This window comes from Tachysurus fulvidraco, chromosome 24 (assembly GCF_022655615.1).
Source record: "Tachysurus fulvidraco isolate hzauxx_2018 chromosome 24, HZAU_PFXX_2.0, whole genome shotgun sequence".
Classification (NCBI taxonomy): domain Eukaryota; kingdom Metazoa; phylum Chordata; class Actinopteri; order Siluriformes; family Bagridae; genus Tachysurus; species Tachysurus fulvidraco.
In genome coordinates this window covers 16512189-16534719 of record NC_062541.1, presented here as the reverse complement: position 1 = coordinate 16534719, position 22531 = coordinate 16512189, and the positions used below count along the sequence as shown (strand labels likewise).

Here is a 22531-nt window from a genome sequence, read left to right as displayed (position 1 = left end):
TAAACAATGTACAATAAATGTACAATAAACTGTTGCACAAGTTTGCACATCCCTTTGTCGAACCTTTTGCTCATAATACAACACTCTTTTTGGCTCCAGAGTCTACCAATTAACACATCCTAATTTAGCTATTTTATGTCACTGCTCTTTATACAATGCTCCTGATCTCTAAAACTGCGAAGGGATCTCATCTACACCCTCATCAATAGCAGTCTTCAAGTCATTCCACAGATTTTCAGTAGCATTTAGATCTAATCTCTGACTGGACCATTCCACAATGTTGAACTTCTTCTGAAGCTGTTCCTTTCTTGACCAAAGTGCCATATATAAGAGCACGCAGGTGACCTCATTATTGTAGGATGGCATCATGAAAACAGTATCATTAGCTATTACGCTGACAAACAGTAAGTGCTGTTAGGTCAGAAAAACGGTGATAGAGTGAGAATGTAATTGAGGATCAAAATAGTACCAAATTTTGCAGAGACACATCTCTGTTAGCACTTCAGATTAACACAGAATGTGTTCAGAAGCATTCGCTTTTGGATAAATACATACCCATGTAAAAGTAGGCTGATTAAAGAAAAAAAAAATCATATCTAAGTATCCGATAGTACTTTTGTATGTGTTTAAAGTCAAGTCGTGGCCTAATGGTTAGAGAGTCTGACTCGTAATCCTAAGGTTGTGGGTTCGAGTCTTGGGCCGGCTACGACCGAGGTGCCCTTGAGCAAGGCACCGGATCCCCCAACTGCTCCCCGGGCGCCGCAGCATAAATGGCTGCCCACTGCTGTGTGTTCACTGCTGTGTGTGTGCACTTTGGATGGGTCAAATGCAGAGAACGGATTCTGAGTACGGGTCACTGTACTTAGCCATATGTCATGTCACTTAAAAAACAAACTCGTTGCATTGCTGGTATTTACAATAGACAGGCTTTCACTTAAAGATGAATACTAGGCTAAATCTATGTTTTTATGCTCTCTGGAGTTGCTTCATTGGCTTACTTTGCTGACGCAAAGCCGAAATTCCAGTTTCCATGGAGTTTTTTATTTTGCAATGAAATAATGGATGCTATAGATGTATAAAAATACACTCACCATGCCAGAAGAGACATTTTTATTTTTATGATGTTGATTTGTGACAATGCACGGTACTGCAGTCAGTAGGCACTATTCAGCTAGATCCGTATGGTGTACTTGTGTTCAATAGTTGAGAAAAAGAAATGATAGATAGCTGTGTGACGTCTGTATTTACAGAGACCTTTCTGGAAAGTTTATGAATGTTTGCAAACGTAGGTATCCAGGTAGACTGCATAGTACCATGTATGGACGGGTGATATGGATTCAGATGCATTAATTAACAGCCATAGGTAATGGTCAGGCAACCACAATACTGAGGAAAGCCATAGTACACAAAACGGAAATAGAACTAGATCCATAACCAGTGTATCACTACACAAGACAAATAGCTTGGTAAAGACAGGCAGGTAAACACTAAACAACACTTTGCCAGGAGCAAAGAAACACGAGTGTAAAATGTCCAAGCAAAATACGAACGGCAATGCTGAAGCTTGAGGAGCCAGGGAACAGACAGGGAGTGTACTGGAGGGAAGCAGGTGGTCTGGAGATGATGTACTGCCCCAGGCAAGGGCAGGATGTGGGAGGCAGCACTGTCATTGTCATGCAGGAGGAGGACTAAGCTAGTAACTGTAAGAGACTTTTGGAAGCCATGCCAAAGGCAGGAAGGAGCTCTGCTGAGGAGGCCTCCTTCTCATGTAGGAACTTGTGCTACTTGAGGCCAACTTTGTTTGGTTGGGTTTTTACACCCCATACCACAAAATGTCTCAAGGGAACTAATTCCTCAGCAGCCAAAACACTCCTTTTGAGTATGGGTCTCCCATAGTGACCAGGATTTCATATTATAGGTGTGCTTGGTAGAAATGAAGCAGCACCATTCTAATGCCCCTTTTCCACCGAGGCAGTTCGAGTGCTGGTTCGGAGCCAGAGCCTAATTTAGAACCAGTTCTTTCTGTTTCGACCGCCAAAGCACCGGCTCTGAACCAGGAAAAGTGGTTCTTAAGTAGCACCAAAACGTTGCTGGTCTAGACTTAAGAACCGCTTGGGGCGGGAGCTGGGGGCGGGGCTACTGTTAGCGCATTTGATAATGTACCTTAAGTATACTAATGTGTAATACACTCTTACATTACGGCACACATGATAGTAGGTAGCTACATGCTAAGGCTAACTTTTTTCTGTGTTAATGATAAAATAACATTATGTACTTTATCGATTACAACCTCCGTTTATACAGATTACACAAAGCTGCACGTACACGTTTTATTCGCCGTGTTTGGACGCCAATGTAGGTTCACAAAGCCATGAGCATTAACAGTAAAGCAACATCCGCCATTGTTGTTGTGTTTGTGTTTGTGTTTGTCGCTGCTGAGCTAACGTCGCTGGGACACGTGACACGTATACAGTGACGTCACACTCGGCGCTGTGATGGCTCTCTAGCCGGTGGAAAGGCAAACCGGTTTTTAGAAGGTTCGCCAGTGGAACCAACTTTGAACCAGCACCAGCGCTAGCTCTGAACCAGCACCCGGGTTCTTTCCGGTGGAAAAGAGGCATAACTCCTCAGGCTTGGGCCTGACTGGGCTTTCCAATTAAATATAAAACAGAAATGCACTAAAACAGAAATTCTTCTGGAACAAATTTAGTGCCTTAACATTGAGCTGGGGTCCATGAAGATAATTCGAGGGACATGGTTCAAGCTTGGCTATAAGCTGCTCTTGCCATCATGCTGCATTACTGGCAGTAGGTTAATATTCTGTCATGAATAGAGAGGTGAGACAGAGTTCATAGGTCAGGAGATCAACAAATAGCAATATTGAGGGAAATCCAAAGTACACAAAACAGGAAACAGATCCAAAACCGGAGTACTAGTACACACAACATATGGCTCGATAAAGACTGTTGTGTAGACACTGAGCAATACTTTGCCACGATCAGGTGCAAGTAATTGAGTCAATTGGAAAAGACCACCAATGATAGGACAAAAGTGGAGATAAGACAATAAAGCAGAGGAGCACTCTGTACCTCTGTGGGCTGCTCTGCATGATTACCACTTTAGCAGACAGTGTTTGGCACAAGGAGGAAATATCTGACACATAGCTTGAATCGGAATAAAACAGTACTTAGAAAAAGCCAAGGGATTTAAAGAGCACAGCCTTTTAAAGCTTCCTCCACGTTCTGGTGTAGTATTAGCTTTAGCCTGGCACACAGATTTTATGTAAAATCTCTAAAGCCTTGTTAGGAGTATGTTTGCGTTTCCTCTTTAATACAGTTCAGTATATGGATGACTTCTGTCTCGCATTTGTTTAAATCGTTCTGACATCGTTCATTTAAACATGTACACAGAAATTGTGCCTTGAACCAGAGGTTAACCTTAGCATATTTGGATAATGCATGCTCATAGGCTTAGCAATTCTGTACTACTTACAGGCTGAATAGCAAAAAAGATAACCATGACAGTTTCTCAGCAGGATTAATCTATCCTAATGAATGCATTTTATGATGAGGTAAAGGTCTGGGCAGTCGTGTTGAAGATGCTAGAAATCTGATTGTTATTTAAAAACAATGAATGCATCAATCATGGTCAGTTACCAGAGATACACTGAGACTTTAACAAAGTCCTCCTTTTCCTATAGGAGAGCTGATGCTACTAATTAACTAGGCAGCCCAGAGCCCAACATTATCATAAACTAAAGGCTCAGACGATTATGCAAACACAGGCTACATACTGCCTTCAAGCTGCTGTTCACATATCCAGACATGATCAATAAATCTTCATCCTGCATCAAGTCTCATCAGAATTCTATACAGATTAATAGACCGTTCTAATAAATTGATTTCAAGGAGTCTTACACAAGCATACAAACCTGCTTGTGTTTTAAACCTGTTCTTGTAGTAATAAATGCAGCTCTCATACATCCAAGAGCCTATGCCTCATGTTTCTGCCTCTGTCACGGAGCAGCAGCTTGTTAAATACACAAAGGATATGACAGAATGATTGTGCCTGAGTCTACCTGAAACGAGCCTGGACCTGACAAATCATGAACATGTGTGGGGGGAAAAAACTGTGAAATGCTCTAATAAACAAGGTCTGAAATAATCCTGCAGCCAGTGAACAAACTAATTACTAATTGCAGACCACACTCCCCTAGACTGATAAAGAGGAATGGCTTAATTTTGGCTCCTCTGGAATACATTAGCTCATTAATATTTCATTCACTCACATTTTCTTCTGGGAGGATGTCTGACCATTAATCACCAGCCACTGAGCCACAGTGGGGAAAAAAACCCAACAATAGTCAATTCAGAGTCATTCACACAGCTCATAGGTGAGCTTTAATATGAACATAAATAAAATGTCATTCCAACAATAAGAAGACATTTAACCTACATTAAACACCACACTGTTTTCTCTGTTGAGTCTGTATAACACATTTTTTGAGGTTACTTTAACAGTCTGAAAACAATAAACACAACCAACCAACCAACCTAAAAGTTTGTGCACCCCTGACCATCACACCTATATCATTCCAGATCTGCTGTTATAATCAGCTCCACTCTTCTGTTCTGTTCTATGAAGACTTTACACTAGATGTTGGAGCGAGTCTGTTTGGGTTTGTGTTCATTCAGCTACAAGAGCATTAGTGAGATCAGACACTGATGGTGTAAGAGTGAGGAGGTCTGGGGTTCAGTCGGTGTTCAGTGGGGTTGAGTCAGAGTCAGGGCTCAGTGCAGGACACTCGAGATCTTCCACTCCGAACTTTTCTTACCATGTATTTATGGTGCTCTGTGCTTTGTGTACATCCATTACATCCAGAAAAGGTAAGTTGTCATAGTAAAGCATACAAAGACATTCTATACAATTGTGTGCTTTCATCTTTGTGGGAACATTTTTTGGTAAGAACCTCATATGTGTATGATGGTAATCAAACGTTATTGATGATTCATTCATTCTGTTAAAGTCAATGTGGATCCAGAGCTTATCCCTGAGCCAGGAATACAAACAGGATGAGGCTAAAATTCAATACAGAAAGCCATGAACACACATTCACACCTAGAGGCAATTTAGTGTATCCTATTCATCTACATACTTGTTTTGAGAGGTGAGGAAACCAGAGCACTCTGAGATATGGAGACAGTAACCTGAACTCAGGATTGAGCTGGAGCTGTGATGTGGAAATGCTGCTTCGAACGACGGTGAAGGAATGATGAACGAACTCAAATCTAATCTAAACTCATTTCAGTGAACGTTTCTTCTTCCCTTTTTTGCAGCATTATACATCTAGAGTCAAAGCAATACATTTTCCATACGTTAAAACAGGAACAGCTTGCAGTTATGTACGTAACCGTAATATTATTTAACCTTTTACTCTTCTGAAGAAGAGGAATAAAATTAAATGTGAAGTGAAGTGAAGTGTTTTACCTTTAATGTAGACAGCAGTATTTCATTCTGCACCTTTCTACACAATTAAAAGTGTTTCTAATAGTTGGTCTTAACCGCTTTGAAACCATCGACTTCTGTATCTTACTGATTTCCGAAAAACTATATTAATACGAACATCATCATCATCATCATCATCATCATCATCATCATCTACAGTCCTGTTGAAGAACTTATATCACATTATATTCAGATGATAGAAGGCCACTAGATTTTTAATGACGTGTATGGATTATATTTTCACTGAAACCCAAAATGAATCCAAAAAACACAATGGTTTCATTGCTCTTCCAATTAGATTAGAGTTTTACTGTAGCTTCCACCAAAAGTGTCTGCACTGACAAACCGAGTGATCTGAGCCTTCTTTATACTTCACTGTGAAACATTTCCCTTTGCATTGAAGCTCCACTTTAACTCAGACGAGAGAAGGATCCCTGGGTTTTTATCTTAAAGAGAGTCTTCAGTATAGACTATAAAATCCTAGAGGTCTTCAACTTGTCAGCCCGCAAACTCATTTGTGCTGCAGCGGAAATGTCTTTTTTTTTTTTGCTCTTTGGTGCTGCTGTGATATTTTTGGTATCATTTACTTCAGCTATGGTCCCAGAGAGGGGAAGCTCTGGAAGAGATGGTGTCTACCGGATGATGGATGGAATACCGTGTAGGTTGCACTCATACAGTCATTTTTCAAAGAAATGGGTGCTTGTACAATAACACGTCATGACTCAGACTTACAGCATATTGAGATAAGAGTTCTTTAGAGAATTAGAGTCGTATGATTTGTAATGTAAGTATGCCATCTAGACTTTTTCCCCTCAAACAGAAATTCAGAGAAAACTCAAACCAGTGTGTAACCAGTGCTGCTGTAAAAATATACAAATCTACAAAATATTTATTCATGAAAAAATACAATATCCTCTGAAATATCCTCTGAATATTTTGAAGTTAGCTTGGACTGACTTATGCCGCCTCTACTAAAAAGGTTTCCTTGCTAACATAATATCCGAATAACTAGCGTTGTAATGTTGGTAGGATGTATCTGGTATTGTCACTGTAACCACCATATTTACATTTACCAGACACTCTTATCCAGAGTGACTTACAGTACATTTTTATTTCAGTTTATACACGTGAGCTATTGAGGGTTAAGGGCCTTATTTGGTGGACCTGGGATTTGAACCAGTGACCTTCCGATCAGTAGTCGAGCACCTTAACCACTGAGCTACCACATCTCCACCCAGATGACCTGGTTCAATGGAGCTGATCCAGACAGTAGCACAACAAGGTCAAAATCTGTCAACCATGAAGCCTTGAATCTCTATGAATAACTGAAGTTTGCTTAGGAAGCTTAAACGGACTCAGCAGAGGTGGGAGTAAGTCCCACGTGTGCAAGTCACAAGTAAATCTCGAGTCATGAATGTCAAGTCAAAGTCAAGTCGAGTCTTTTTTTAATATTTGTCAAGCAAGTTTTAAGTCTCAAATTTGCGTCTTAAGTCTGACTCGAGTCAAGTCCGGTCCCCCATCTCTGAATCATTTAACTCAAGTCTGAGTCAAGTCTCGAGTCATAAATGTCGAGTCAAAGTCAAGTCGAGTCTTTTTTTTAATATTTGTCAAGCAAGTCTCAAGGCTCAAATTTGTGACTTAAGTCTTACTCGAGTCAAGCCATCTCTGGGACTCATCATTATTAAGTTGAATATGAACTATTGAATATCTGAGATTTCCGAAATGTTTTTATTGTTAGATCAAACCAGATATATTATATTTATATTATATTTATATATTTATATTAAACCAAATATAAGATTATTCTACCTGTTGTTAGATACTGCTACACATTTCAAGCTTTAATATCAAAACAATTAAGCTTAAATGTTAGTTTATTGAGATTTAAGAACAGCTAAGGTTGATACGTTTTTTAAAAATAAACAAAAATACAATCATTTCTTACTAACAAATAATTGTTATTTCACCAAGCTATGTAATTCTTAAGCAACATTTAGCGGTATGGTTGCCAAGCAACACAATGCAGCTCTTTATACTTGGTTATACTCCAGTCCAGTAGGTAGCGTTAATGCACCTTTCAGCATGACATCCAATTCTTTTATCTTCTTCCTCTATTCTGTCCGTATCTTTCGACCACATTTATGTAGCTGACCGAGTAAATCCAAATCCGTAACAAAATCGTACATTTTAAAGCTGTATTTATTTATCTGTAAAGAGTCATTTACAACGAACACGGCTCAGCCAATCAGAATCGAGGACAGGAATCATCCCTTTTATATAATTAGTGAAAAAGTGGAATCCAGTGGAAGCTGATTCTCTAAACATACAGTGCCTCGTGAACGTATTCAACCCTCATAAGGATCGTCTGGGTAACAAACGAATAACATTATAATATTTTGTGCTGTCATATTTTATTTTAAAAGACTGATATATTCATAGTGATCTCAAGATCTCGAGTGTCCTGCACTGAGCCCTGACTCTGACTCAACCCCACTGAACACCGACTGAACCCCAGACCTCCTCACTCTTACACCATCAGTGTCTGATCTCACTAATGCTCTTGTAGCTGAATGAACACAAACCCACACAGACTCGTTCCAACATCTAGTGGTAAGTCTTCACAGAACAGAAGAGAAGAGTGGAGCTGATTATAACAGTAAAGAGGGATTAATCTGTATTAAGACACATGGTTTTCATGGCAGATACTGTACCAAACGTTTGATGGTCAAGTGTTACTTTAGTATAGTAAGGAGACTAAGGAGGCAGAAGCTACAGCTACAGTGAAGCCAACAATCACGTTGAAGGTTCTACAGAGTTCAGGGGCTGATTTCAAAGGCTCTTCCTACAACTGGCTTCTATGTGAGAGTGTCAAGACAGACGCCATTCCTGAGGACACAAATCTGGAGAACATCTGGAGTTACAGATTGTACCTATAGGGCAAGTCATTGCCTAATGGTTAGAGAGTCTGACTCGTAATCATGTGGGTTCGAATCTCGTGCTGGCCACGACTGACGTGCCATTGAGCAAGGCACCGAACCCCCCTACTGCTCCCCGGGCGCTGCAGCATAAATAGCTGCCCACTGCTCCGGGTGTGTGTTCACTGTGTGTGTGTGTGTGTGTTCACTGTGTGTGTGTGTTCACTGTGTGTGTGTGTGTGTTCACTGTGTGTGTGTGTTTGTGTGTGTTCACTGCTGTGTGTGTGTTCACTGTGTTTGTGTGTGTTCACTGCTGTGTGTGTGTTCACTGTGTGTGTGTGTTCACTGCTGTGTGTGTTCACTGCTGTGTGTGTTCACTGCTGTGTGTGTTCACTGTGTTTGTGTGTTTGTGTGTGTTCACTGCTGTGTGTGTGTTCACTGTGTTTGTGTGTTCACTGCTGTGTGTGTTCACTGTGTTTGTGTGTGTTCACTGCTGTGTGTGTGTTCACTGTGTGTGTGTGTTCACTGCTGTGTGTGTTCACTGTGTTTGTGTGTTCACTGCTGTGTGTGTTCACTGCTGTGTGTGTTCACTGTGTGTGTGTTCACTGTGTTTGTGTGTTCACTGCTGTGTGTGTTCACTGCTGTGTGTGTGTGTTCACAGTGTGTGTGTGTTCACTGCTGTGTGTGTTCACAGTGTGTGTGTGTTCACGGTGTGTGTGTGTGTTCACAGTGTGTGTGTGTTCACGGTGTGTGTGTGCACTTTGGATTGGTCAAATGCAGAGAACGAATTCTGAGTATGGGTCACCGTACTTAGCCGTATGTCACATCAGACATAGTATAAGGGTTTGTGGTTACATGAGAGCTTTTTGGCCAAAATTCAAAAAACGATGTGTGGCACAAACATAACACTTTCCATTCGTTAGTAAACACCATTCCAGCAGTGAAACATGGGGGTGGCAGCATCATGCTGTGGGGATGATTTTCCTCAGCAGGGACTGAGCATTTTGTTCAAATTGAAAAGAGACTGGATGAAGCAATAAACAGGGAAATAACACAAGACAATTTGATGACTCAGTCTGTTAAAAAATGAAGCTTGGAGAAATTTCATATAAGATTCTATAAGGGTCATGAAACCAACCTGAAGAAACTGGAGCAAGTCTGGCAGGGCTTACGGGCAGGAAAATCGATTATTATTATTATTATTATTATTATTATTATTATTATTATTATTATTATTATTATTATCTCTTCAGTTGGTTTGAGGACAGACGGTGACTCGAGGAGCGTCTTCCAGCTGACTACATTACTATTATTGTATCGTTCACGTCAATACAACGTTACAAAAGAAACATGATGAAAGTCAACAGAAACTCGGAAGACAGTAGACCCAGTTGTGAACTTTCTGAGAGACATTTCAAAAGAAATCTACCTTTAAAAAAAAAAATTCAGAAGCCTTTATATCACATCAAGAGATACGATCCACATGAGCGGCAGAGCCACACAGAGCAGGTCGTAGCTAAACCAAGCCAGAGTCTAAACCCTTTCTCTCAACACAATTCAAGGAGCATATAAAGATGCCGATCTTGTTAGGCTGGTACGTGTCCTCCGGGCATCGGGTTCATCACTGTTACTGTGTATGTGTTACTGTGTGTGTGTGTGTGTGTGTGTGTGTGTGTGTGTGTGTGTGTGTGTGTGTGTGTGTTTGTCACTTCTTCTTCTTCTGTGTTGTAGTTTTGTTCACTCTGTTGTAGAGTGGCTCTGATTCGAGAGCCTTTGCATCTGAAAGCTTTTCTGAAAGTCTCTTCGCTTCTCAGTGATTGGTGACAGACAGAAGAGATGTTTACGACTCACTTCATGCGAGTCTCTCAGTGCAGTTTAGTGAACTTCAGTTAAAACCGAACAATCTCTACATGAAGGTGTTTTACTACATCACAACAACGATGTATTATTACTCTATCACTGCGGTGTTATTTCCAGGGAATGTACCGTAATGCCAGAAACTACAGCAATTAAATTTACACCTACAGCCATGTTCGTGGGGAGGAAAATTCCGGTTGCCAGACCAACACAAAGCTCATCCCTTCAAACTACACACTAGTAAACTCACACACTTTAACACATGCTCCCACATTCAGCAATGCCAAACGATTCCAAACGAGCAAATCTGATGAATGTTCTATTTCAAATTTAGATCCTAAACCGCTATGTTCTTGTATATAAAGTCGATTTGTTAAGCGTGATACACAAATAAAACTGAATTGAACCGAACGCAAATAAATTACTTTCATTTCTTTTTTCCGGTGACGCACCACAAACCTCCAGAACCATGAAAGATCACAGCACTAAAATCCACAGCATTGTAAAAGCCAACAAAAACTGGAACGTTATCCGACTCACATCTACGCTGATTATGCAATACATCCTTGACGAAATAAATCTGGAAAATGGCAAAAATATGGAGCCAAATTCCAGAAAAGGTTCTTTATTAATGTGAATGAAGTGAGAAGAAGAGAAAATGGTTGGCCATAAAAAATATAGTTAGAAATATCTCCTGTGACTCTGAACACCAAAAACGTCACGTCAGGAAAATAATCGTATTATTTTTTATTCATTTAATAGCATCTCATCTCAGGTGTCATCGGCATTCCTCCTCATCCGTCTTCATTTATGAATTCACGTTGGCTCGACGTCTTTATATATCTTCATGAAATGTCGTCATACATCAGTTATTAAAATCCTGACTGAACAATCTGCACATAAACGTCACTAATTCACTGCTATGATATGATTTAAAGGCTGAAGTTTAACTGCTCCGACGTGTGACTAAAGTGTGACGGTAAATACACAATACACGTGTGTATTTGATGACGTGGCAGAACGGAACAGAAAGAAGTTCGTCGAGATCTAGTGCTGTAAACTAGAGACTGAAGAAAAGTGAGAGACGACAACAACAACAACAACAACAACAACAACAACAACAACAGCAACAACAAAAGAGACTCATTAGTTAACAGGCACCGGGTTTGATAAGTGTGTGTGTGTGTGTGTGTGTGTGTGTGTGTGTGTGTGTGTGTGTGTGTGTGTGTGTGTGACTGCCTCAGGAAAGAAGTAGTTGTGAAGGCTGGTGGCGGCAGCATGGATTCTCCTGTACAGTCTAAAAGATGGTGGGAGTGTAAGTAAGTAAGTAAGTGAGATAGATAAATAAATAAATAGATAAATAGATAGATAAATAAATAAATAAATAAATAAATAAATAAATAAAGAGAAACCTTGTACTGTTTTCTTTGCTGTACTACATGTTATATAACAGAGTTTTAGTCCTTGTTATTCTTAGTCCAAGCCTATTTTCAGACTTCAGTGCACCTCTTTAAGTAAGTATTAGGGTCAGTGTTTTGCCTTGAAAAGCATTGTGGGAGAAATAAAGAGTACACACACACACACACACACACACACACACACACACACACACACACACACACACACACACACACACACACACACATACACACACACAGAGCTTTGTTTAAGTGCACCTGCTAACAGTATATCTTCATCTATACCCGTGCACTCGAGCTAGATTCAAATCTAATCCCCATTAAAACTACTCTTACATTTTATCTTTAAAAGCCGGAGCTGCTTGAAACATTATAAAAAAAAACTTCTGACTCAGGTGGCTATTTCATTTAACACTGAAGTGCCTGTAGAGACATGCCTCCACTTTTCAGTACTAATTCGTCCTCTCTAAATTGCTCCGTGCTTTTCTCCATCTGACGCTCGGGCTCACAGGTTTCGGTCTAATAGCTAACGATAGGCAGCGGTGGGTTTTTGGCTGTTCACGTGTGTGTTTTGTTGCTGCTGTCATACACTAATGATGCCACCAACACACACACACACACACACACACACACACACACACACACACACACACACACACACACACACACACACACACACACACACACACACACACACACACACAGATTGCAAGAGCTGTAATTGTCTACAGTATGTTTTTAAACATAAAAAACTAACACATATAAAAATACAACAAATTATTAAATATTAAACGTTTTTGCTTTTTTTTTTAAATTCCAGGATTGAAATAGTTTTGCTTTATTGGTTTTATCGTTCTTTCGAACAGTTTCTTCGAAGAAAGAATGTAAATAAAATAATAAAAGTCTGGAATAACTTTAATCATCTCATATTTGCTTTAGTAAACTCTTACAATAAGAGAAACTCGATCCGTTTGATTTCAAGATGTTTTCACTTACTCAGATGTTTTTTCTCCCCCAGTGTGCAGTAGACAAGTTTAATACAGAAAGATCAATAACCTCGGCTTTTTCTTCAGGACAACACAACAACCGAAAATGACAAGCTGACAGCGACAAACCTGAACCTGTCGCGCTGCGGGCCGGTTACGGTTGGTCCGACAACATCATCATCGTCAACATCATCATCATCATCATCATTTTTAATCGTTTCTATCATGACACATCTGTGTGTGAATGTGGGTGTAGAGAGAAAGAAAGCTAAGCTGAGCCATCTGTGCTGAACAGAAAGCAAATGAGTGACAATAAACAACATTTCAGTAGCCATGGTAGCATCAGTGTCCTAATAACGCCTTCACCGTGTCTATTGTGCGAGAATAAACAGAGCCGCTCTCACTGTACGGGACGTTAGGATCGAGACGAATCCACGTCCACGTCACGTATTTTTCGTGCTAATCCGAACGAAACGGCTCTTCCGTGCTGACGGACATTTTTTTCTGGTAAAGAACGTATAAGACCAAACTTTCTTGATATTTCATTGCTGCAGGAAATTACCCAACGTATCGTATACGTGGCATCGTTCCGAAAAGCATAACGACTCTTCCTCCTTGCGCTGGAGATGAAAAGAAGAGAAAAGCAACAAGACAAAATTCATTTGGAGTTTCATTTCCTGTCGGCGTTCTCAGGACGGCCTTCTCCGTCGGACCGCTTATCACCCAGTGAGCTTTTTTTACTTAATTGTCTCTGTGGTTTAGATGAATTTTTTCATAGCTTCATATAAATCTTGCACTTTTCCTAAGGACTCATCAGTTTACTGTAGCCAAACTTTCCACACTGTTTACTTGCTTCTATAGAGGTTTCTTCTTCTTCTTCTTCTTCTTTTTTTTTTCTTTTTCCTTTTTCTCTGCTCTCAGCTAAAGACCGCATGCAAAGCTGCAGAAAATAATGGGAACATTAGCATGGCATAATGAGAGGCAGACTGGCTTCACTCGTCGTGAGGTAGAAATGCAAATGCCTGGCAGGGCCACCTGAAAGCACACGAGCCATGCATTAATGCCTGTACTTTATTTAATGCTTGAGCTCTGAGTGCCACCGAGGACATTCATGAGGTGCAGAAGTGACAGTTTCGTTACGTATTTAGTCGCCGCACTAACAATCTTAGATGGTAATAATGGTGCGTGTGTGTGTGTGTGTGTGTGTGTGTGTGTGTGTGTGTGTGTGTACGTGTGTGTATGTGTTAGACTGCTGCACAAATTTATACAACCGAGCTGAGTTTGTTAAGCGCAGTGTTGTTGACTGTTGTTGTAGCTATTAGAGCTGCACAATATGAACAAAATATGATACTGCAGTATGTTTTTTTAGGGTTTTTTATAGCACAAAATGTTGCCACTCAGCCTTAATGAGTAATTTAAGCCAAAACCGGCCATATAAAAGTATCTCTGAGTGCTACGGGCAAATCTGCGTGAGTGTAGATAGAGTTGGTTGTGTTACAGTAATCTCACCATCTCTCAGACTTCATCTTAGATCAGGAATTCCCATTAGTGAAGGTGGCAGGCTAAGTCATATGTTCGAGAAAAGATATGTTGTGGGTTTTTTTTTTTCCCCAGCTAAATGAGCTTCACCCAACTTTCTGTCCTTGTCAACTTCTCTGACTGCAGCATTTCTCCCCTGCCTCCTCCTCCTCCTCCTCCTCCTCCTCCGAGCCAATTAACGCAAGACCATGAGGAAAGTCTGGGCCTGCAGAAAATGTTAAAAGGCTTCTCTCACAATCTGAGCACTTTTTATGAAAATCTACTTGAAGGGATTCAGTAAAAAAAAAAATCAATAGAAGCATGATGAACCTTTTAAGATTTTCATGGTGTGTAGCATTATTTATTTGTCGCGCTTTAAAAATCAGCTGAAAATCAAACTTTTGGAAAATCGTGGTCACATCTATCGTGGTCCCTTTCTCTAGACGGTGAAAAGGAGACTGGTGGATGTCCAGAAATACGGAAAATACAATAAAGGTCCCCCCCCCCCCCATTTTGCAAAGACACTAATAAATTTTGCTGCGTTTATCTTGTTCATAACTCAACAATTAACCAAATGGCCCTGGTGCAGTTCTCGGACTTATGGGGATCTCATTATTTCAGAAAGCACATAGGTGAGCCCCATTGACCAGCGTTCCGGACGTCGCGCACTGAATTTTACGGATGTCATTAACCAGACTGGAGGTGAAATGGATAATAAGATTGCGACACATTGTTAGGCAACTTTCCGAGGAACTTTTGACTTAATCGACCAATCATCTTTTCATTACGTGTGGCCTTTATCGCAAGATGTCACAAGCTAAAAGAAAATTGCTTTCAGGGACAATTAGAGGAACTGTTTCAGTGTCTTGGCCTCTGTGGCATTTTAACTAAGCAGTCTACAAATAGTATTGATAGCTCTGAGTGTGTGTGTGTGTGTGTGTGTGTGTGTGTGTGTGTTTCCTGAAACAGGAGGTGGTACAGATGTCATGAGAATGTGGAGTACATTAATAAGTACATTTTTGTATGATAGGCCCCATGTAAAAATCCTTAATATACATAACTTATATACTTAATAATAAAAACATATAATAAAACCCAAAGCTTTACAGAGGAACTGATGATACAATGTTCTCAGCATGTACAATTTTAGCATGATGTTCATATCAGATTTTTTTATGAGCCAGCATATCTATTATTGGGCAGCATATATTTTGCAGCTCATTACACCTAGATCCAGTCATATCCTGTTTGTCAGCCCCTCTTCTCTATCCCTCAACATTTATTTGTGTCTTAATCACTTTTTTCTTGCAGCGTTCCCAAACACGGTGAAGCCGTCGAGCAGACAACTTCTGACTGAACAGAATTCTTTCTCTTAAGTGTTTCATGAAATCTCCTGAAGAAGGTGGTTGCGTTCTAACGCTCACCATCCGACTCTTTCCAGGGGTGTGATGTATGTGTAATTACTGAGCCCTGAGCTGTGAGCCCTGCACTGCTAGTGGGAGGTCTGACACACTCTTAAAGACTATCACACTCCCTAGCCTCGTATACCACACAGCCATGGCAGGCTCAGCTACGAGCTCGATGGCTCCCGAAGGTGCATTTCAATGGCTGGCCATCACGTAACGGTGTTCCACAACTTCCGATGACGAGAGGAGTATAATGTACAGTAACTTTACTACTATAAGGAAAAGGCCTCCTATTTATCCTGTGGCATTATTTCACCATGACTACATGGAGAACGCATCCTCTAATATGACTCGCTTCCTACCAGTTTAGCTTGTCTTTCATTTTATGTTCATCAGGATTTATTCATATGTGTATATCACCATTCTGATTGATGAGATTAAAAATGTATTATGTATTATAATGTATTATAATGTATTATATATCTGTTACCTGGAAATGTAGATATATTGTTCCTTTAAGGCTCACAGCTGGATGGAATTTCTCACCTTAAAGATATAGAAAAGCCACTTTCTAACTAAGAGATTCATATTAAAAGTTACAAATAGTGTACAAAAGGTTGGTACAGTTTAATAAGGGTATAAATTAATATTCAAAATATTTTAATCTATTCTTTTAACAAATAAATGGTGTTAATAATTCAGAAATGTAGCAAATTGGTTATTTTGCATAACCGAGCATGACTTTGGTGGTGTACACAGAACACTGAGCATGTTCTTCCTGCAATAAGAACACGTGAGTACATCAATCAATCAATCACTCAATCGATCGATCAATCAATCAATCAAACAAACAAAGAAACAGTGCAGGAGTTCAATCACAGAGACAGTTTGGGTCAGTGGATGGGTTCCCGTGCTCTTAGTCCTTACCTGTACCAGTCCATTCCTTTGTCGTAGTTCCGGTCGAAGAAGTGCGGCTCGGTGCCGAGCGCACGCACATCCGGATGTATGCGGATGAACTCCAGCACGGCGCGCGTGCCGCCCTTCTTCACACCCACGATCATCGCGTTGGGCAGCTTCTTGTTTCCGTACCTCTGCGCGCTCGCGCTAATAGTGGAAGCGTTGGCCGGTTTAGAGCGCGTCACGTCGGCACCGCGCACACGCGAGCTCCGCATGCTTGACTGCTCGCTCCGGTTCAGAGCCACACGCATTGGAGCCGCCGTGGCTTTGAGTTCACTTCGGTTCGAGTTCGCGTCCGTGCAAGCGGCTGAGTTCTGCAGCAGCTTCTTGGCGCCGGCGCTCTCTCCACGCGCGCACCGTCGCTCCTCGAAGCGGCTGCTCGGTATAACCGGAGGCGAGCAGAACAGCACGCTGTAGCACACGTACGTGAAGGACAGCGAGAGTGTAAAGATGAACATGAACCTGCTGCTGAACTTGGAGCTGGAGGACGGCGCCGCGCGGCTGGACAGAAACCTATAGGCCATTTCTCCATGCGTTAAAGCGCAGCATGGTTTTAGCCTTCGAGTTGCTCCCTGATTCTCGCGCGCCACATTTTGCCTTCGGAGTAAACTCCGAGCGTGCGGCGGTGACACCTCCACTCAAATCTCATTCTGCAAACCGGATGAAATCAAACCTTTTTTTTTTTATTTGTTTTTTTTTTTTTTTAAGTGACACGTTTGTTGAAAACACTTTCAACTCACGTAGTGTTGCGCACTCACAAAGCGCAGAGAAACGCGATCTACTTTAATTGCGCACGCAGGAGAACCCAGTTGTGCTCCTGCACTTGACTCCTGCAGTCGTACGCAATCTGTGCGATACTCCCGTGTACGACCACACGCTTCGTCCCGCTACGCATAATAATCCACACAATCCGCGCTGAGGGCTGAACATCCCGCACTGTAACGAACCATTCTTCTTCAAAGTTTCCCAAAACATGTCGTCGTCCCAAAGCCACGGCGCTTCCTCCAGCTTGCGTGGCGTCTCGTCCAAAGTTCTCCGCAGCAGCTCCGACACCCGTCCACCGCCTGACACACACTTAAAGACGACGCCTGACGTCACGTCGTGTTCTCGTATTCATTACGCGTTTGGGTTTTATTTTATATCTACACGCTGTGCACGTGTCCACACATTTAATCTAAAACTAGCTTTACATCTGCAGAGGCTTTGGGTTCCTTTACTGATGATGCGATTTCATTTCATCTCATCTTCTGCAAGGTGTGTGTGTGTGTGTGTGTGTGTGTGTGTGTGTGTGTGTGTGTGTGTGTGTGTGTGTGTGTGTGTGTGTGTGTGTGAGAGAGAAATAGAGAAACTCTGTCTCTCTCCCTGCAGACAATCAGAAGGCAGTAGAAGAAAGTATTGAAAAGGACATTTAAGGTGAAAGATATTGAAAAGCAAGGCTCTCTCTCTCTCTCTCTCTCTCTCTCTCTCTCTCTCTCTCTCTCTCTCTCTCTCTCTCTCTCTCCCCCTATCTCTCTCTCTCTCTCTCTCTCTCTCTCTCTCTCTCTCTCTCTCTCTCTCTCTCTCCCCCAATATAGTTGTCAAGACATCAAGACAAATAAGCATGAAGACCCTTTAATCCTCATTATCTAATCTGCTACTTTGCCACTGGATTGTACTTGGTTCCCAGAGCTTTAAAGTCGACAGGTCTCATTCCCCGCTGAGTAAGACTGTATCAGACGAAGCTTACGTTTGCACAGCTTTTCATGTTGGGAGGTCTTAGTGTGAATCCTCCAGGTTTGATTTGATGCTAAGAGCAGAAGCTGCTTATTAAGCTTCCACTTCAGCATGTCCATTTTTAGTCGCCACGATCACGAGAGAATACTTCACCCCCGATGTCAGATTTCTGACAACTCCAGTGACTTGTTGAGCAAAGCGATGAGATTTTCCGTCAGCAATTCTGACTAAGTCATTTCTCACTAGGATGAGTCTGGAAAAAGAAACACTGAATGTGCATGTTATATATATATATATATAAATGATGACAATCCTGTATGAAATGTGAAAGGAGGTCTTTCACTGGTCAGAGTCTGACACTGTGAATCATTTTGCTTGGACACAGCTGACATTTTCTTTCTATTTGTTTGGATAGATAGATGTAAAATATTCCAACTCCGCCTTGCCTCATCAAACACTGTCACCAGCTCTGTTGTTTGCGACATGTCACGTATTTATAGCTGACTGGTATCTGAACACGGCATTCGAAGCGCAAATGTTGCGTGTGTATATGAGAGAGAGAGAGAGAGAGAGAGAGAGAGAGAGAGAGAGAGAGAGAGAGAGAGAGAGAGAGAGAGAGAAGGGTAAAAAATGAGACAAACATAATTTTCCCCCCAATTACCTGGGCCCCATACAGTCTGTCTCTCTAATCTGCAGAATCATACAGTGAATCTGTTATGGGTGTAATATAATCAGAAATGAGATCAATTAGGTTAACAGTCTCCATCAAGCTAATACTGATACAATTAATGGAGGTTCATTAACCTTTTCCTCCTGGTAAGTCTAGAAAGCCTTGTACGCAACGTCTCCAAATGCTCCAGGCGCCACTTTTAAAGGTAAGCACAAAGGTTACCGGTTCTAGAATTTAGCATTGAGTGTGTGGTACTTCAATAAAAAAATAAAAAAGCTAACAGCTTGAAATAAACCCATGTCTGTCTGGAGCCGTCAGACAGAAAGGTGTTGCAGATGTATGATGTTAGTGTCGTTTGACTGCAGTGCAATTTAGCACTTCGGTACAGCTTGCAATTAACTTCCTCCGGCTTGTAATGGAAGGATCGCTAGGATGTTGTGGTTTTCTTCCTCGTTTGTGTATTTGGTTGAGTGCTGTAGTGACTTCATTCTTTTTTCTGCCTCGTCTGGTCAGAATAACCTGATATGCACTCGAGTTCCAGAGAACGACTGTTGTCTAAATGATATTTAATGCCTGTTGTAGCTGAGAGCTGACAGGTAATGCTGACTGGTAACGTGCCTACTCTGCAGGGATCAGTAGGAAAGCTCTTTTTCAATATGAAATATGCAGGACAGCAAATCTAATCTCAGGTATGTCTTTGAATGTAGACAATAGTCTCCACTAGGTCTGATCTAGGAGTCTAGGACTTGGATCAACGAACATGTCAAACTGAATCTCTGTTATTACAGCTAAATATTACCTGCTGAGGTGTTGAATAAATTTGGGAGTTATTGTGACTCTAATCCCTGTCCTTAACCCTGGATTATTGTGGCTCTAATCCCTGCCCTTAACCCTGTGTTATTGTGGCTCTAATCCCTGCCCTTAACCCTGGGTTATTGTGACTCTAATCCCTGCCCATAACCCTGGGTTATTGTGACTCTAATCCCTGCACTTAACCCTGGGTTATTGTGACTCTAATCCCTGCCCATAACCCTGGGTTATTGTGACTCTAATCCCTGCCCATAACCCTGGGTTATTGTGACTCTAATCCCTGCCCATAACCCTGGGTTATTGTGACTCTAATCCCTGCCCTTAACCCTGGGTTATTGTGACTCTAATCCCTGCCCTTAACCCTGGGTTATTGTGGCTCTAATCCCTGCCCTTAACCCTGGGCTATTGTGGCTCTAAACCCTGCCCTTAACCATGAGTTATTGTGACTCTAATCCCTGCCCATAACCCTGGGCTATTGTGACTCTAATCCCTGCCCTTAACCCTGGGTTATTGTGGCTCTAATCCCTGCCCTTAACCCTGGGTTATTGTGACTCTAATCCCTGCCTTTAACCCACGGTTATTGTGACTCTAATCCCTGCCCTTAACGTAATTTAAAGCGCCCACACGCTGGATTTATCCAATCAGGGTTGTCGATGCTGCGGATATGCAAATGAGAAGAAGGTTGCAGCAGGGTTTAGGGATGTACAGTGTGACACAAGGTCAGATTATAAAGAGCCAGGATTCAGTGTTAACCCCGGGGAAAGTAGGAGCAGTGTGAAACCTCCAACTACATCAACCCAGGACTGAGTTTAGCTCCAGTTTGTCATCATACAGGGAAAGATTTCACATCTGAAAAGCTCTATTTTGGATTTTGGTGTGTTTTCTCTGTGTCCAGGTAGATTGCCTATTGCTGTATACTGGCTGCTCCAAATTGCCCCTAGGCATGAAGGGTGTGTGTGTGTGAATGGAGATATGTGTGTGAATGGATATGTTTGTGTGTGTGTGTGTGTGTGTGTGTGTGTTCACTGCCTCAGGCCCAGTGTTCCTAGAACTGGCTCTGTGGTTACTGAAAATAAATGAATATATTCTATGTTTTTCTTTTTCTGCACATCAGTTGATTTTTAAAATAAGAGTGTTGCAGATAAACTAATCCTCCCTCCATGTTCCAGAGTTTGATAGAACCGTGTTTCAGTCATTAACACCTGCATGTGGCTGCTTTCCTGCGCCTCATCACTCAGACTCACAGGAACTGAGTTATGAAGACGGATGTTCTTTGTTTTACTTCCACATCCTGGCTTCTGAGAAGCAGGATCCTACCTCCGGGGCTCAGTCACAGTAGCGTGCACGTTGTTTCTCTGAATTTGGTTGTCATGCTATCATTCAGCCGTAATTTGATTACAGAGCTCACCGCATGCATCACCGCAAGCCGAAAAAGACATACGAAAATTCAGTCATACTGTAAGTGTAAAAATCACAAGGGCAAAATCATTTGTTATAGAACCATTGATATTAGTCTTGCATCTTGGTCCAGGAAGCTAAAAGCCACAGACACTTATGCGGCGATGTAGCTTTTGGCCTCCGTTACGACCTCGTCTTCTGTGACTGAATTAATATCGCGGAGGCCAGACTCCAACCAAAGGCCATTGAACAGCAGGTCATTTCTTCCCCTGCCAACAAGCCACTGGGCTAATTGTTACTGACATTTTGCTTGTGTTGTTCAAATCCGAACTGTTTTGATGCATCGATCCCTAATGTTGTTCACAAGAAGGGGACATGAGCTAGAAATGTCACCCTTTTGGTCTTCAGCTGGCTGTCTCACCGGAGCGGTTGCTTGGAACCTGGTAATTGTCCTACAGTCTGTATTGGCAGGAGTCAGTGGGGTGCTCAGCAGGGAGGGGTATATCCTTCTGACAAGTCTCCCGATACTTGAGCTTTCACTGGAGTCCTGAGCTCTCACTGAACAAATCTGCTCCTATATGGTTAAAATATGAGCGATTTCAGAGAAACATAAAGGAACCTATTCCTTAATATACATATTAAGGACCTTAACACTCCCTGCCAGGCCCTGTACCAGATCTGCCCCTGCGCTTTGACCCCAACCTTGTCGCGAAATACGAGAAGAATAGAATTCCACTGTGCTGTAATGTACATGTGGTGATAATAAAGGCTTCCATGTCCCCCTTATTTCTATTTGTTTATATTCAAATTTAATTCAATTCAATTGTGCATTGTGGGTAATTGTTTGGGCTTGAGATTATCGGTAGAATTTGCCTCGGACGTTAATAGATCGTGAGTAAATAGACGTCACGGGAAGCATTTACACATTTCAACATATAGCAAGACCATAATAATAATACCATATCTGTTTTATTTTTTTTTAACAGGACAGAAAAGATCTCCAACTCCGACGAAGGAATCACTGTAAAATGCCTACACAGTCGTGAATGTTTTGTGGCCAGAGACGGAAGAATTAATTTTTTTTTTTTTTTGATGGATGCTTCCTTGACACTAACAACAGCACACAAGATTCTTTATCTAAAAACGTCAAGTTGGAAATTACATGTAATTTATCTAGTCTGCGCTGCCTCTCTGCCAGACAACTGAGCATTTTGCTGTAAAATATTATTACAGGGCTGTAAAGGTTTTCCCCATACATCACAAATGTGTCAGCCATGTGTTTGATTCTCCTCTGAAGTACAGCACATGCTGATATGAGGAATATTTCACAATGGTCAAAGATACCGTCAAACTCGGTGTCCACTTTATTAGGAACACC

The 22531-nt window shown here is 41.5% G+C and overlaps 1 protein-coding gene across 1 annotated transcript in view; it reads right to left on the bottom strand.

The window, feature by feature from the left end:
* hs3st2 (heparan sulfate (glucosamine) 3-O-sulfotransferase 2) overlaps window positions 1-17807 on the bottom strand; it is a 32640-nt gene extending 14833 nt beyond the window's left edge. The window contains exon 1 of the mRNA XM_027176176.2: window positions 16533-17807. Within this exon, the coding sequence (XP_027031977.2) occupies window positions 16533-17086 (554 nt within the window). The 5' untranslated portion in view covers window positions 17087-17807. The remainder of the gene's footprint in view (window positions 1-16532) is intronic.
* Between the last annotated feature and the right edge of the window lie 4724 nt (window positions 17808-22531).